Below are 15986 nucleotides of genomic sequence, written 5' to 3' on the forward strand. Positions count from 1 at the left end.
AAAGCAGATAATACCTTCAGAGTTAATAAATGAAAAATATCTATCTTTGATTGTATGGATTTTGCGAGATGGAGGGTGCGTGTTTTAAATCAGAGGCTATGTTGACAAATAAAAGGAAAGAAAGAACTGAAAAAAAAAAAGCTATTTTCAAATTATCATCGCTCCCCAGCTCCCGGGTTCTCACTCCGTACTGTAATGAAGTCATGGAAGTCCACTGTAGAACGATAATAAGGATTCTGGTCAGAAGTCACAACCAGGGTCTGCTAATTAATCACTTGAGTTGGAATTCTAATTATCAGACAGTGTTTCTGGAGTGGGATGGATACGGTGCCAAATTGCCAACCAAGGATATAGTCTGGGGTCGAGAATTAATTTAGTTGGTCCAACAGCTGGAGCAAGATACTCACTCTTTCCTCACCATCTGAACCTCATGTAATTTGAATGCTGATGTGCCAAAGAAACTGTGAAATCAGGTATTTAAAAGATGGTACAGATTATTTCTCGAGATATGCAAGCAACATACAGATAATTTTTATGCAAAAAAAGCTAAATTGATTCATAATAAAATGTAATAACACTTATTTTGTACATTAAAGCCCCAAATTAATAGTAACGGCTTCAGTTTCCCTCTGTCCTCCGATCCAGAGCATTCCACTGCTCTGCATTTTTAAGACAGCACGTGGATTTGAGAGCTCTGTCTGGGATATATCTTGGCAGCATATCAACAATATAGTCAATGAATAGATTTATAGACAAGTACAAAGATCTTAAAATATGTCATAAAACTAATAGGCCAGAGCCCAGATTGTAAAACATCAGTAATGTGCATTTTTTCCTCCCTTTACTTAAAACTCTGACAGTGACCTTCTGCATTAAATGAAATTTATTTAAGGACTTTATGGGGAAAATCTGAGAGCAATGCACTGCATTAGTCAAGCCTCCTCTTAAGAGCCACGTGCTTCTCTGTATCTTAGGGAGGTAGAAAAGCCCTGACTTTAGTTACGCTGCTAGCATACATAATGGTGTTGTGTTATATTGCTATTTTCCCAGACCATTAAATAAAATCACAGCCTTTTGCTGGTTCATCTTGACACTAAGCGAGATAATGAGGATCAAAAGCTACAGAGTGTACGGCGTTGTCAGAACAGCAAAGCAAAACAATACGCTGCTGGAGAAAGATGAGCCCTGGTGATAATAACACTGAGCGCAGCCGAACATAAAACAAACCTCTAAACATTAAAGTGGAACTTCGGTCCGTGCGTTTTTTAACTGGATTAACTGACGTGGGTAATGTGAGAGTGAGTGAAGAGACTTAGAAGAGCTGCTGACCTTTGACACTCATCCAGGGCCAGGACATGTGGATGGTCTTCCTCGGACAGTGTGACCACAGCCTCCCTGCTCAAGGCACCGGCTCGTGTCTTGTCCACAGTTTGCCTGGTGATGGTGGAGGTGGTGGAGCTGGTCCAGTACAAAGTGTCCCAGGCCCGGTGGTAGGCGAGGCCCTCCACTGAGCCCACATCTGAAACCACAGAGACGTTAGACCGGGGTCACAGTTTAATGGTGAATGCTCAGTATTTATCTGGCACCTTTCCAGTCTTTCAGTTTTAAAAGCACTTTACAGTACAGCTTGGCAATTCATATACATATTCATATTCATATAGTGCATCTATCTCTATCACTCATCACGTATACACTGCTGGCTCCATCATCAGGGGAAATTTAGGAACATGCATCTTGCTCAAGGACACTCCAGCACACAGAAAGCTTTAGATAGGAATCGAGCTGCCGACCCTCTAGTTAGTGGACGACCCTGTTCTATCTCCTAAACCACAGCCGCCTGGAGTGAACAACATATCATCTTAAATCAGATGTTTCAAAGTCATTTGGTTCACGTGTGTCTTTTTGTCCATATCTTAAACTATGAGACGGGACGTGGGCTGAAAACTTCTGATTGGCCGAAAATAGAATTGAACTTGACTTTATGGGCTGTTGGCCAATCTGATCGAAACTTTCTTCTCACTAGTTGAACATATAAATGTGTTATGTTAAATAGATTTTCTCAACACTAATAGAAATGTATTTAATTTATTTTACTGTTGATTTTACTTCTCTGGGCCAACACAAATTTGAGAGTAAAAAAAAGTGTTTGTGTAGTTCATTGATATACTGTTGTGTTTCCCAAATATAACAATTTGCTCTGCCACTGACATCTGGGGGGCACTAAACTACAAAGTCGTCTCCAGTGCAGATGTAGGTAAAAATAAAACCACTGACTATGTTTCTAACAGATGGCAGCCTCATATTGTGTTAGTATTGGGATCATGTTTCTTTGGGGACTGACAGGGAAATAACTTCATGCCTCACTACACCGGACAGAAAAGGTATTTGTTGATGCAACAGTCACTCAGCGACTGAATGTTTTCACTGCCAACCAATTTCCTAACACATCTGGAAAAATAAAGACTTCAGCCAGTGAGTGACAGGGTTGGAACCTCCAGAGAGAGACGGTGATCACAGAAAGAGAAGCTGGTCAGGGTTTATCATTCACTCATTTGTCATGAATGGACCTAGTGAATATGGTGTTTCAGTAATACACATGTATCAAACTGAAAAAAGCAATGTCAGCTGAGGAAAATTAAAATGTGTTTTGGGGGAAAAACATGTTACAGTGGAGCCTTATGAAAATTCAATTGAGTCACACTCTGCAAAGCCGGTGGAGCCTAAGCTGTCAGATATTAGTTTATACCAGAGAGGAAACATGGCTTTGTTAGGGCTTTGGAAAAATCACCTGCATGAACCAGGTTCTCTGTGTGTGTTTGCTCATGTGTAACTCCTCCATCTGCAAACATGTTTCTGTATTGCCTCACAAAATAAGGTATTATCTTTCATAAGACCGACACACAAAGTCCGCCCAAGGAATCAGCTTCCTGTCTATACTCGGCTCCATGAAACACCCACAAATTGACAACAAGACAATTAAAAAATGTAAATACATTAAACAATGTCTCTGTATTGGAATAACATGAGTGTCCGTCATTTGGCAAACACCCTTGAGCCTGATCCCTCTGCTGTAACTCACACACACACTTTCATCCGTCCGCGTGGCCCATTAATTTGCCTTAATGGTGAGCATGTGGCCGATGCAACTGAATTTGGCTTATTCTTATCTACAAACGCATAAACCATAACCCGGAATATTTAAGGCACTACCTGAGTCAGCCGATCACTAATTAATAGTTTGCAATAAAAGCTGTCTGGCAGCTTGGAGTTTCTCACAAATTGTTGGCGGGCCGAGGGAGTAATTAATGGGGGACATGGAGTTTAATTAGGGAAATATGGATGATTAACATCTTCACCTTTCTTCAATGACGAGATGCAGGCACAAAGTTTTAGAGGAAAAGAGAAGAGTGTTGATTTTATATACAGTGCCTGGAGTTGTATATTCAATCAAAAGAAACCAGAAGGACATGCTGCTTTCACTCAACACCAACTACCATCACTTAATCCACACTGCTATGCATTATAGTGCACGTCCCTTATGTTTCAACTGTTTACATCACTTAGGTTTTCCATGTCACAAGGTGCGAAGGACACTTAACATTCTCGACAGATGGTTGGACTAATGCTTGTTCATTTCTAGAAGAGAAATACACCAGCAGAAGGAGAGTGGGAGATGGTTGGAGAGGATGGGAGCGAGTTGATCATTATACTCTGCCAGTCCCCCAGTGTGAGGAGGGGGCGGGAAGGTGCTGAGCTCTGCTCCCAGTGGAAACTTCACATAATGGCAGAAGGTGCAAGTCGAGCAGAACAGAGGCTTTCGCTGTTCATCTGAATCCGGTCATGCTTATCAAGACATGACTTACTGAGCTTTATAGGAGACATTGAGAGGGACTGGTCCCATCATGTAGCCGGTGACTGTTATGGTGCAGCCTCATGCTATAGTGATTCAATAAAAAATAGATTGTCCAAGGAGTGGGAAAGCTACATGCCATTATTGCTGTCTGTATATATATACAGTCCTATATTTAAGACTGCAGTAGAATAAAATCATTTACACCGTATCTGCCACAATAAGCCATGATTACAACATGACAGAAAATAGAGGTTAAAAAAGCCCAAAGCTCTTGAAATCCGATTGAGAAGTAAACGATAGGTGTTGTGGTGGAGCACTGATGCCTCACAGCAAGAAGGTTTCATGTTCGAATCCCAGTTTGTCCAGGAGTCGTTCAGTGTGGAGTTTGCATGTGTCCCCGTGTCTGTGCAGGTTTTCTCTGGATACTCTGGCTTCTTGGTGTTTGTTGTTGATTACACATTTAAACACATAATGTAAAACACAGTGGGAGTAAACCATTCACTTACTTTCTGCAATAATAGATCTTCCTGTCCAGTCATCATTAATCATCTGGATATTTCCGAAATGGACGTCACTGAAAAAGATGCGGTTGGTCCCAGCGGCCTTCTGACTGTAGTCGAACGCCAGCGCTATGATGTTCTTGAAAAAAGCAGGATTTTCAAATGGCTGAACCGGCGAGTTCAGGTCGCTCTCGTCCGAAAGATGGATGCTTTTCAGTATCGTCCTCTCAGAGTAGAGGAGGTAACCTTCGTAGCGCTCACAGGCAAAGCCGTCCTCTGCCAAGCGGCCATGGGCGCAGGAGCACGTCCGGCGACCACTGCCCAGGTGGAAGCACAGCTGCTGGCAGCCTCCATTACTCCTGGCACACGGGTTGGTGCCTTCAAAACACAAGACGTGCGGTTACTGGTTTCGCTCAGATTTTTGCATTTGTGCAGTGATATATTTAGGTAGTTAGTCACTTTGCAGCACAGATTAGAATCACAGGTGAAGTGCAGAGCAGCAGAAACTAAACGAAAAACGAATGCTCTACCTTTTTCTCTGCCTCTATTGAAGACTGTCACATCCTTCAAATTGACCCCTAATCCACTCCTCATGGTCACAGCCTCACTGGTGTCCGTCTTGAAGCCACGTCGGATTGAACCATTGGAGTGGGCTCTGAATAAAACCAGAGGCAAAAGAAGCGGTTTCATTTTCAGAGCAGAAAGCCTCCTGCATTCTGATTTCACACGGAAAGTTAGACAGAGGAGATTTTATCTGACAAATGTTAAAATCCAAACCCTGCTATCAGCCTATTCTAACACAAAATTCAAGCTGGAGAAGATAAAAGTGCAATAAAGCTAACAGCTTCCCTCCTTTGTCGTCCTCATTGTAAAGAGGAGAGAATGAGATGATTGATTGTCAAGTCATGCAAGAAATGTTAAAAAACATGCTCAACAAACAGGACACGGGATTATTTACTGCACAACAATTTATTTTGCAGGAGTTTAAAATCTGCCTGAGCCACAGAGAGCCAACAACACTGTTCCAAAGAACTGCAGGACAGAATAAATATGCATTAAAACGACAAGAAATAAGGCATCATTAAATTTAACTATGTGCCTGATTTTAAGGATGGTGGAGGGAGGATCTCCCGTTCCTGCTAACGTTCTGAATTGTGTCTGGAGTATTTACTAAAATAGTTGGTGACCCTCTGCATTTGCTAGAAGGAGCTGCTGTTCTTTATGTTTTCATATGAGACCTGCAGAGGGAAGGGTTAATGTCAGGTTTAACATTGCAGGCCAATGCGTGTGTGTGCATTCAAGAAAATAATAAATTACCTGTCAGACCAGTAGATGTAAGGCCCAAACACAGCCACTGAGAACAGGTCCACGTTGGCCCCCGACAACACGATCTCCCGGCCCTCACCTGTCTCAAGGTTGATCCTCTCGATCTTATCTGTGCGGGCGTCGCACCAGTATAATGTATTTTCCTAGAGGGTCATTTTAAAATCAGATACTGAACGGCTTAGGCATAGTCATATTAAAGATGAGGTAGGAGGTATGGTATATTTCGATAAGCAGTGGATGTGACTGTGTGTGACTGCACCTCGTAGTCTATAGTAATCCCGTTGGGCCACATGATGCCTGAGTTGACCAAGGTCACCTGGTCTGACCCGTCCAGGCGCGAGCGGCCGATGCAGGGGTTCTGACCCCACTCGGTCCAGAACAGATACCTGGTCAGTACAGTGACATACAAACGCAATGCATGATTGAAAAATATATGTAATATAATTAAAAAAAACTCTAATTTAATCGGGCAATTTTCCTCTCACAAAAACAGTTCGCTTTAGCAATTTAAATCATAAACCTCAAGTGCATTTCGAGCACTGCCATTTGTAAATTATTGAAAATAATAACAAACCAGCTAAAATACTTCAACATGAATTTAAGGGTAAATAAAGGCCCAAACACATTAACATAAAGGAATGTAGCCACTCTGTGTTACTGCCAACACACTGAATACACAATCTGTGTATTTACTTTCCACCAATCTCTTTCTTTCCTATATTACTATTTAGAGTTCCAGGAGGCAAATGCATTAAACATCACTTCTCTCTGCAAGAAAAGTCCTTTGAAGCCACCGTTAATAGGGATGCTATACTTTAAATCAAGTAGTGCACAGCTACAATGAAAAAGAAAAACATAAAAACACAAATAAAGACATTATCTACCCTTTCTGTGGGTGAACAGCGATGGCCCTGGGCTGATCCAGTCCCTCAGATATGACCACTGAGCGGTATGCACCATTCAGACGGGAGATTTCTATGAGGTTGACCCCGTGGTCTGTCCAATACAGGTTCCCTGAGTAGAGAGAAGCAATGGTCAATGTTAAATACAGCAGTGGTTGAATGAGCATGTACTTATACATATAAAACACACTTGTTCTGTGGATTATTTGTCATAGTATGGAGAGTACCGGCCATTGCCACTAAGGCTAAGACATATACCTTATTCTGTAACAAGAAGCAGTGCCTATAAAGTGAGAATTAAACAGTAAATATCAACATGGGAACGTGTGGTGATAAAGTCTGGATACTAACCAGCGATCCAGTCAACAGCGATGCCTTCGACCCGGCTGATGCCAGTGGTAATGATGTCCTCCCTCCAGGTCTGGTCCCGCTTGGCGCGGGATATTCTGTTCAGGCCCATGTCCGTCCAGTACACTGTGTCGTTTCCTGCAGAATGCACCGTACAGTTAATGACAGGAGAGAAATAGGTTGATGAATGCAGCTGCCACAAACAAAAGCTGCTAATGAAACCTCATTTTACAGCAGCTCGTCCCATTTCACTAAATGTTGTGTGGGACTATAAACTGTGATGGTGGAAAATAGATGGTTGACGTAAAATGCCCTGAACAGGAAAAGGCTGTCGTCTGCCAAATTTGACAGTGCAGTATATTGTTCATGTAAAACATGGTGTTGGTTTTAAAACCCTATTACTTAGGCATTTCAAATAGTTGGTCATTTATCTGCGGTGCGGTCCTCAGGTGCATCTCTGTGCATTGCTTGTCACTTTGGCTCTGGGCAGGCTGTTAGGAGTTTAGGGGGCGTTATATGTTCATTTGTACTTTCTTGTTCCTGCTGCCTTAACACACTTAACACGTAGCTCACATATGACAGAATACAGCTGCGAGGCTTTCATCTGTTCTGCTCTGGCAGCCCGGCTCCTGTAATGACATGTAAATTATGCTATCCGCTGCTTCTTTTTGGATGGGCTTACTAATGCATTTGCATGTTCACCTGCACAAAATAACAAAGAGGAGGATGATCTGCAATCTCGCTCTATAATATCGTGTCTAATTTTGGCATGAATTCAGCTTTTATTCTATTTCCAAAAGCTGTGGTTACACATCAAGATCACTCAGTTTCAGTTTCAGATATCCGGCTCTTGTTACTGGATAACAAACTGACTCATGCCGACTAACACTGCCGCTTTATCAGTAAGGGGAAGTTTATCTGGAAAGCTTTTTGTTACTGTGGGCATTCACAAACCTTGTGGTAGATTTATAGTGATTTCTGTGATTATTTATTTAAGTGTCCTTGCTCTTGAGCCTTTTAAAATGCTTGCCTCAAACTGTGTGTTTAAAAGATCAGATCAGGCAAACTGAGAGATTAAAAGTTTACAGCCATAACGCGTGTATGTGAGGTACTAACTCAACATAAGGAGGCACAACAGCACTTTGAGCTACTGTAAATGCCAATGTCAGCATGTAAATGTGCCCACAATGACAATGGTAGCATGCTGACGTTAAGTAGGTTTAATGTTGTTGTCTTAGCTTAACATGCTAGACCAATACTCGCTAATTAGCATTAAATGAGGCTTAGCAGGAAGCACTTTGCCGTTTATAAAACAGAAGCACAGCTCTCATCTATCTTGTAGGCTATAGGTTCATGTATTTCAAGAGATAAGCTCAGGTGGTGGTGGTTTCAGAACACAATAGATAACAATGGATACCAAATAGAATAATAGTCCAATGCAATATCTGTTCAGTGGGAACCAAAGTGGTGGAATGACCGAGAGAGTGACCAAAACCAAAAATCCCATCTGGCATCTAATGGCCTTGACTCAGGAGGAGGAGTGGGTCGTCCACTAACCAGAGGGTCGACCCCAGCCTGCCCAACTCTGCATGCCGAAGTGTCCTTGGGCAAGATACTGAATCCCATAATGTCCCTGACGACTGGCCCAGCAGTGTATGAACGATGTCTGATAGAGAATAGATGTTCTGTGAGTGGGTGATGAATGATCCTCAGGACTAGAGAAGCAGGGAACTGTTCTAAAACCACAAACCAGACCTTTTATCCGTGGTTGTTACTGAATTTGAAAAGAAAGACATCTGCAAAAGGCAAAAATAATGTTCCAACGCAAACACTGTCACTATAACTACAAGCTTTTGTTGTTACCCATGTTGTGTGTTATTTTGTATGTCCCCCTTCATTAGTTAACAATCTGTAGATATTAAATCCTGTGAGGTGAGGACGGATCTGCTGATCTTTGCCTCTGGCACAGTCAGGGCAGCTACAGCCGGTGAAGAATCTGTTCCAACAACCTTTTGTATAAATTTACATCACCCAACCTCATATTTTGTGGAGCTACATAGCAAACTGATAGCATACATATGGAATTACTCAAACAGAATTCTCAGTATTGCTTCAGTTTTTTTTTTTTTTTATATATATAAAAAAGACTTGCAGCAAATCCTTAGTTTATGTAGTACATTTCAGCCATGCATATGCAATTTCTTCTACAAAGGGTTTGTTATCATGCATCAGCAGCAACCTATTGCATATATGGAACGGTACCGGCCTATAGTATATTCATAGTATTTGCCGGTGTAATGAATCTATCATTTTTATCATAAGCAGGGATGTAACAAATGACAGCACAAGCTATTGGGTTCATGCTTTGCTAGGTATGTGACGCTGCCTTCATTTGATACCATATTGGTGGAATTGCTTTGTATTACGATTGTTCCTGTAGAAGCATGTGAGGAAATAGTTTGATCTTATTCATGCTGTGGTTCCCCTATAATGTGAACTTATTACTCCTCCATCTACAATGCACTCCGCAAGCCCACAGACCATTATTCAAAAGGTTAGAGCCCAGCATGCCAAAGAAAAATAGTGTTTTAAGAAGAAAAGAAAAAGGGTTTGTGCCGTAGTGAAACACTGATAATGCTACATAAAGGAATTCACTTCAAAACACAGTAGAATGTTTTATATGCTGTACGTGGAAATGTTATTATTTCAAATTCTGCGTAATAATTCACATTTCCTGCTTGATTGTCACAGTAAACTTGAGCAGACTGTAGGAACTTTCATTGATTATCTCTCCACTTGACATTTGAAGACGCTTTGGGGGGGCATGTGCATCTCAGCATGGCCTTTCTAGTCACTGTACAATTCTCCTACATTATCATTTCTGTTTGATAAAGGATTTCTAAGGTAAAGTAATAATAAATAATATTTTCACATTATAAGGATGCAATCAGGTTTGTACACGTCCTCGGCTATCACCAACATGGAGAAGCATATCTTTACCTTTCTAGTTTTAAGAGTTAATCTCCACACAGTAAAGTGAGGTTAGAGGTCAAGAATAGGTTAAAGAAAAAAAAGATCTGAGTGACAGGTAATGACGCAGTAGCAGGGCCACTTTATGAGGAAAATGTGTAATATTGAGAAAAAAGCCAAATTTATGAGATACAGTTTTACCTTTACTATAATAAAGTTATAATTCATAAGGATTAATGACGTTTCCTGTCTCAAATTAGGTTTATGCCGCATCTTGTTAAGTAACACTGTGGTATAGGTTTTACAAATACAATTTTACTTGTACCAATCAAAACAACAGGTATAAAATACAATTTAATGGAGGAATTATTCTATCAGGAAAACTGCGGGTTTTTTCAAATTTACACTCGAGTTGATTAACCTGGTAAACCACAGTCATTAGGCATTTACACAGCTGCCTAATAACTAAATGAGCTAAACAAATTCAGTTGGTTTCAGGCTTATGTGTCTGCTGCGTTAAACCCAATATCAAACACTCATTCAGCGGGGACAACCGCTCTGTGTGTCTTATGGTATCATACCTGCGTGGAAGTCAACTCCCACAGCAAACAGAGTTCCTGTGATGGGCATGAGGGCTTCACTGTTGTCATTTGGCTCCAGAGCGATTCCCCGGATTCCCTCGTGGATGGAATACATCAGAAACGAGTCAACACCTAAAGAATGAGACAAGACCGATTATACCCTGAAACAAATGGACTAAAGCACGGTCAACTTTGAAAGCCCTTTGACCTATGTAGCGACAACTCAATATTTAGCTAGAGTCATGGAAAGTCAAAGGTTGATTGAGTATTTGGGAAACTAACCTTCGCAAGACATGCGGTCGCTGCGCAGGTTGTAGCCGACGGTGCAGGCGCAGCTCCGGGTGTTTTCAGAGGTGGGGAAACACAGCTGTGAGCATCCTCCATTGTTCAGCTGGCACGTGTTTCTTCCTGAATATCGTGCACAACCAACAACATGTAAACCATATGTACAATGTGGGTTTGTATCTGTGTGTTTGCCTGTGTGACCCCCGCTTACCTTTCTGACCCTCTCTGTCGAACACCTTCATGTGCACCACCCCGCTGGTCTTGTTCCTCAGAATCACAGGGTTCCGCCCGTCCCTCTTGTTAACGGTTCCCAGCTGAGCCGACTCCTCATCCGCCCACCACAGTTTTCCACCTGTGAGCATCAATGTCATTGTGTGAAACAAATCTGGCCACAAAGTAAAAGCATCATTTCCATTTTCTTCCTTCAGGTAACACTTGTGTTCTCTTTACATCTTCTTTGAAGTATGCAAACAAGGATGTGATGGGAACGATTCCTCAGAAACACTCGAGCACAATCAAACAGCGCCCTTCAACACCAATGCTGAGTGTAAACAGTGAGCTTCAGCTTGCAGTCTAACACACCAAGGCTCGCACTCTTATATCGTATAAGCCCCTAAATAATTGAGCCATTCTCCGAGCTGATTTGAGATTAGAGAGTGAGACACACTGCACAGACAGCTCTGAAGATGATGATGTGGGCATCTTGCAGCCTGGGCACATAGTAGAAAGGTTTCAATCCTCCATGTACTTCAACAGTTTGGGAGTGTTCATAGCAAAGTGAAATAGGCAATGGAATATCTACAAATAGAGTAGATGTATACACATGTTTATATTTTGTTCTATTACATGCAAATGTATATCTGGCATATCCTCATCTTTATTCTTTTAAACCTCATGAGGTAGACTACTGTCCTGTCTGGCTCTGTGAGACACTGAACCTCCAGGCCCTCAGCAGCACTGCTGTTGTGTCCTTTCTTTGTAAATGCATTACATACACAAAAAGGCTCCTAACCATGGCGCACTAAGCCAAACCACCGACACAGCCACTCTATCCTCCACCCCCCTGCTCTTTCCTCAGCGACACACAGTCCAGGCACTCTGCCACAGCCTCTACGGACGGGTAATGAACTCTCAATTCTAAAATCCCATTGAAGTGCAAAGTGGAAAAGAATCAGGTGGCTCCTGTCCCTCTAAGTTTAGGCACTGGAAGTGGAAGAGGAGAATAATGCAATTTTTAGGTCATTTCAGGCCAAAATTGAAAACACATAACCCTAAGGTGGTATGTTTGTATATAGGCAAGAGCGTAGAAAGACAAACTCATTAGTATAGAAAGAAAATACAAATAAAGTCCTTGCAGCAGTTCTTGCAACCAGCAACCACTTGCAGCAACTGCTTCGTTTCATGCAGTCTAATTAAGCAAAAATAACTGGTCTACCTACAGGGTCTCTGCAAGTTTCAACATGTTCAAACTTTTTCATAGTGCATGCTGCCACTAACGTTACCATAATTAAGAGCGACCTAAACTTATTTAGGAGAGGCGGTGGACTAGTGGCAGAAACTTGGACTATGGGCAGAAAAGGTCTCTGGTTCGAACCTGGATTGATCCATCCAAAAATCCAAGAGGATTCTCCCTACCCTGTCTAGTGCCCCTGAGCAAGGCAAGCCTTACTCCCCCAACATCTGCTCCCCTTGCGCCGTACATGGTCGCTCACTGCTCTGTGTGTCCTGCACCAGATGGGTTAAGACGTGCCTGTGCATGTCTGTGCATTTGTTTGGGACAAATAAATATATCTTGATCTTAATCTATCTCTATCTTTAAGACCTAGTGCATAATAATGGAATGTATACAAGAGTGAGGCCTATAATTCAGATTTTTCCATTTTAGTCTATTTTGACATTTTTAAGACCCTGCAGAAATCCTCTACCTATACCTGAAATGAAAATAAAAAGTGAAGTGTGCCCCAAATAAATTATTACTCATCAGGTAATTAGCAGCATTTTTTCATTTCCAAACACTTAAGCAACATGTGCACTTTCCTTAATCCCCACAAGGTGAGACAACCTTTAAGGTCTATTTAATATATACAAACAACATATACAAACAATCCCCTCATGCATCGGTAGCTTCAGGCTCAAAGGAATGTAAAACTCATTTCCACAAATCAGACAGATTCCCATGAGTGAGAATGACAGTCTACATGCAGTTTACAAAACATTTGACCCTGGAGGGCGCGCTAGCCAAGATTAGCTTTGCACCCAGTGTTAATTTGATGCCGTGGGGACCGGCGGCTAGCTGTGATTGCTCGGTTGTGGTACATCATATTCAATTTCCATCTCAGCTGCTAGTTTGATTCCAGGCAAGTCAGGGCTGATGGATCACTCACAGTTTCTAAATAGAAGCCCTCACCTTTCCCTCAAGCCAATCAAATTATTACAGCGCCCTCGGACTTGAGTGGATCGACCTTGTGTCAGTAACAGTGCCTTCATTATGCCTTTTCTCAACCAACGCGAGCAATCACCACCACACACACGGCAAATGGAAAAGCACCAAAAAAAGGAAACACAAGCATCTCAGCGAGACAACATGTCAGGATCCTGTCTGAGAACTGCCCTCCACAGACTATCAGTGCACTGAGACAAGCTGCTGCTGAAACCTTCTCCTGATTGTGTGTGCGTGTGTGTGTGTGTGTGTGTGTGTGTGTGTGTGTGTGTGTCTGCACCTCCTGCTGTGTGGGAGCCAGAAGACCTGACAGAATTCAAGCCTTCCTCATTTATTTATGATGCTGCTTTGGGGGCAACCTTAACCACTTCAAACACGACCAACTGATCAATGAAAGCTATCACACAGCAGATGAGAGAGGAGAGCCATTGTTAGATTAATGCTCATTAATGTTGATTGGTCAAATCCCCACAGAAAACTCAATACCAACAGCCACCTAATGATGCCTGCAAGTTACGTCCCTGCCACAGTCAACTGCTATTATTTCTGTAAATTAATATCGCTATTCTAATAACATCTATAATGCATATTTGTTCATATTCCATTAGGTGTCTATTCACAGCTGGCTGAGCAGAGGAGGCACGGAGAGGACACTGAAGGAAACTTGGAGGTAAACACAGTGAATGTCCAGAAAATGCACCTAATTGCATCTTTCACCATGGAGACAAAACAAACATCTGCAGAAGGGGACATTACTCTGTAATGGTTTTCACCAACAGTCCATTTACTTGGCAACAGCAAGAAGAAGCTCCTGAGTGGAAAATGACCTGTCTGGCTGCTGTCATGCTGTCTTACCCCAGCCTCATTTTCAGCTGACCCAATACGTTTTACAAGTGTAGGCCCAATAGCTTATAGTGAAGGGGGAAAGCTCAATGTCTGACAGACAAGGAACCAGGGACCATTACATTAAATGCATTAGAATGTGCACAGCAAAACAGTCTATAGTAAATATTCATCTTGTAGTGTTAAATGGTTACAAATAATAATAATTATGAAACTGGTGGAGAGGTAATAATAGTTCTACGATTTATAAAGCATAAAGCTTGTCATTAATACACGTTTAATATACTATAATTACTATATTTGATAGATCAACATCCATAGTCTGAGAGAGTGAAGCCAATCATCAAGCTGTGATATTTCATTAAAACGGTAAAAATACAGTTTCATGGTTGCATGAATTTAAATGTACAAATCCAGTAGATTGTTATCTTCTCTGTATAGAAAATAATTATCATGCAACAAATGCAATGGTAATATAATGTTCATTCTACCATTCAAAAACAATTTCCTCAACATAACAAAATGCCATTAATTGTGATTGATGGAGACCAGGACTTCATCATTCTGCTGTACGTGCCACTGTGCAGGAACAAAGCCATTAGTCTATGTCACCTTGTGTTCTACCTCCCAATTCAGAAACATGCAATAATGAGATCTGGATCGGCCAAAACAAAAACAAACACTCTTCCTCCTTAGAGTGGCAGAATGTTAAAAAACAAACAAAAACAACAATCTGCCTCTGCTGTGCAACTCTGTGACCTTGAAATTAATGCTCTGCACATACGGACAGATACCAGCACACAGGAAGTGGAGGGCTGCCATGATTAATAAGATTCTTCAAGAACACAAAATATCACCCTGACAACACTTGCTGATTTTATCATTATACATTCTTTCATTAAAAAATTCAACTAACAACTTTATTTCCAGTGTGTGTGCTCCCTTCACATTAACATATTTGGCAAGCAACACGCATTCACATATTCACAGGGCTCACTGGGAAGCTTCCCAGTTTCAAGCTGGTAGAAGTGAGGCGATGTCAAATTGAAATCCCCGTCTGCCTTAGAAAATAAATAAAAACTCCTTACGAAAGAGGATGAATCACTGGAAATTAATTAGATTTTTATATGCAGGACATGCACAGTGTGAACAATAAAAAAATAATGGTTGATATTTGAGAACTGTGAGCAGGGCCCATTGCTGTTGTTGTGTTGCACACTTTGTGGGTGGTGTGATGTGAGAGCGACAATGTGTTTCGGCTACGCTGATGAATAACAACCAAATTACACTGACATATGCTCCTATTGGCAGTTTGAACGCATTTAGAAAAAGAAAAGCCACACTGAAAATAAAGGTCTGGTGAACCTTCGAGCTATAGAGGAGATTTTTCTGTTTCCCGGACACGTTGACTTAGATCTCAGGGCGATTTTCCAAATGAAGCTATGAGTTGATGGATAGGGCGACACACCGGATTCAGCACCGACACCAGGAATCAACATGTAATGAACACTTTCGTCTCTTTTCATTACCAAAGACGGTGAGAAAATCAATCATCAATCACTGCTGTCCTGGGTTTTAATTATCTGCCGCCCGTGCTGCTTCACACCACGTGAAGCACAACTCTTGCGAGCGCCGCCTTAATGGCTCCGTTCTCCAGCCACTTAACTGGTTAAACAAGTAATCCCCCCCCCCGCAACTCTTGAACTAATCCCCCCAATGGCAATCTGATGCACTTGTGACAAGCCGCACTCACCCATCACCGCCAGAGCTGTGCCTTTGGCTAACTCCCTCTTTAGAGACTCCAGCACTTCCAGCCCGCTGCCATCAAGATTGCACCTGTTGATAGTGCCATTGGCCGAGCTTATCCAGTACAGCTTGCTGGCGGTGTAGTCTACTGAGAGACCTGGGAGAGAGAGACAAGAGAAGAGAGGATCCCAC

The 15986-nt window shown here is 41.9% G+C and overlaps 1 protein-coding gene across 1 annotated transcript in view; it reads right to left on the reverse strand.

Moving 5' to 3' along the window:
- Window positions 1–15986, reverse strand: part of lrp1bb (low density lipoprotein receptor-related protein 1Bb) — a 174583-nt gene that overhangs the window by 61549 nt on the left and 97048 nt on the right. The window contains exons 31-41 of the mRNA XM_053439172.1: window positions 15802–15951; window positions 10977–11117; window positions 10763–10888; window positions 10481–10612; window positions 6933–7067; window positions 6564–6693; window positions 5939–6065; window positions 5671–5822; window positions 4884–5008; window positions 4360–4731; window positions 1330–1519 (exon numbers count right to left, since the gene is read on the reverse strand). Coding sequence (XP_053295147.1) covers window positions 1330–1519; window positions 4360–4731; window positions 4884–5008; window positions 5671–5822; window positions 5939–6065; window positions 6564–6693; window positions 6933–7067; window positions 10481–10612; window positions 10763–10888; window positions 10977–11117; window positions 15802–15951 — 1780 coding nt within the window. The remainder of the gene's footprint in view (window positions 1–1329; window positions 1520–4359; window positions 4732–4883; window positions 5009–5670; window positions 5823–5938; window positions 6066–6563; window positions 6694–6932; window positions 7068–10480; window positions 10613–10762; window positions 10889–10976; window positions 11118–15801; window positions 15952–15986) is intronic.

This window comes from Pleuronectes platessa, chromosome 14 (genome assembly GCF_947347685.1).
Source record: "Pleuronectes platessa chromosome 14, fPlePla1.1, whole genome shotgun sequence".
NCBI lineage: Eukaryota > Metazoa > Chordata > Actinopteri > Pleuronectiformes > Pleuronectidae > Pleuronectes > Pleuronectes platessa.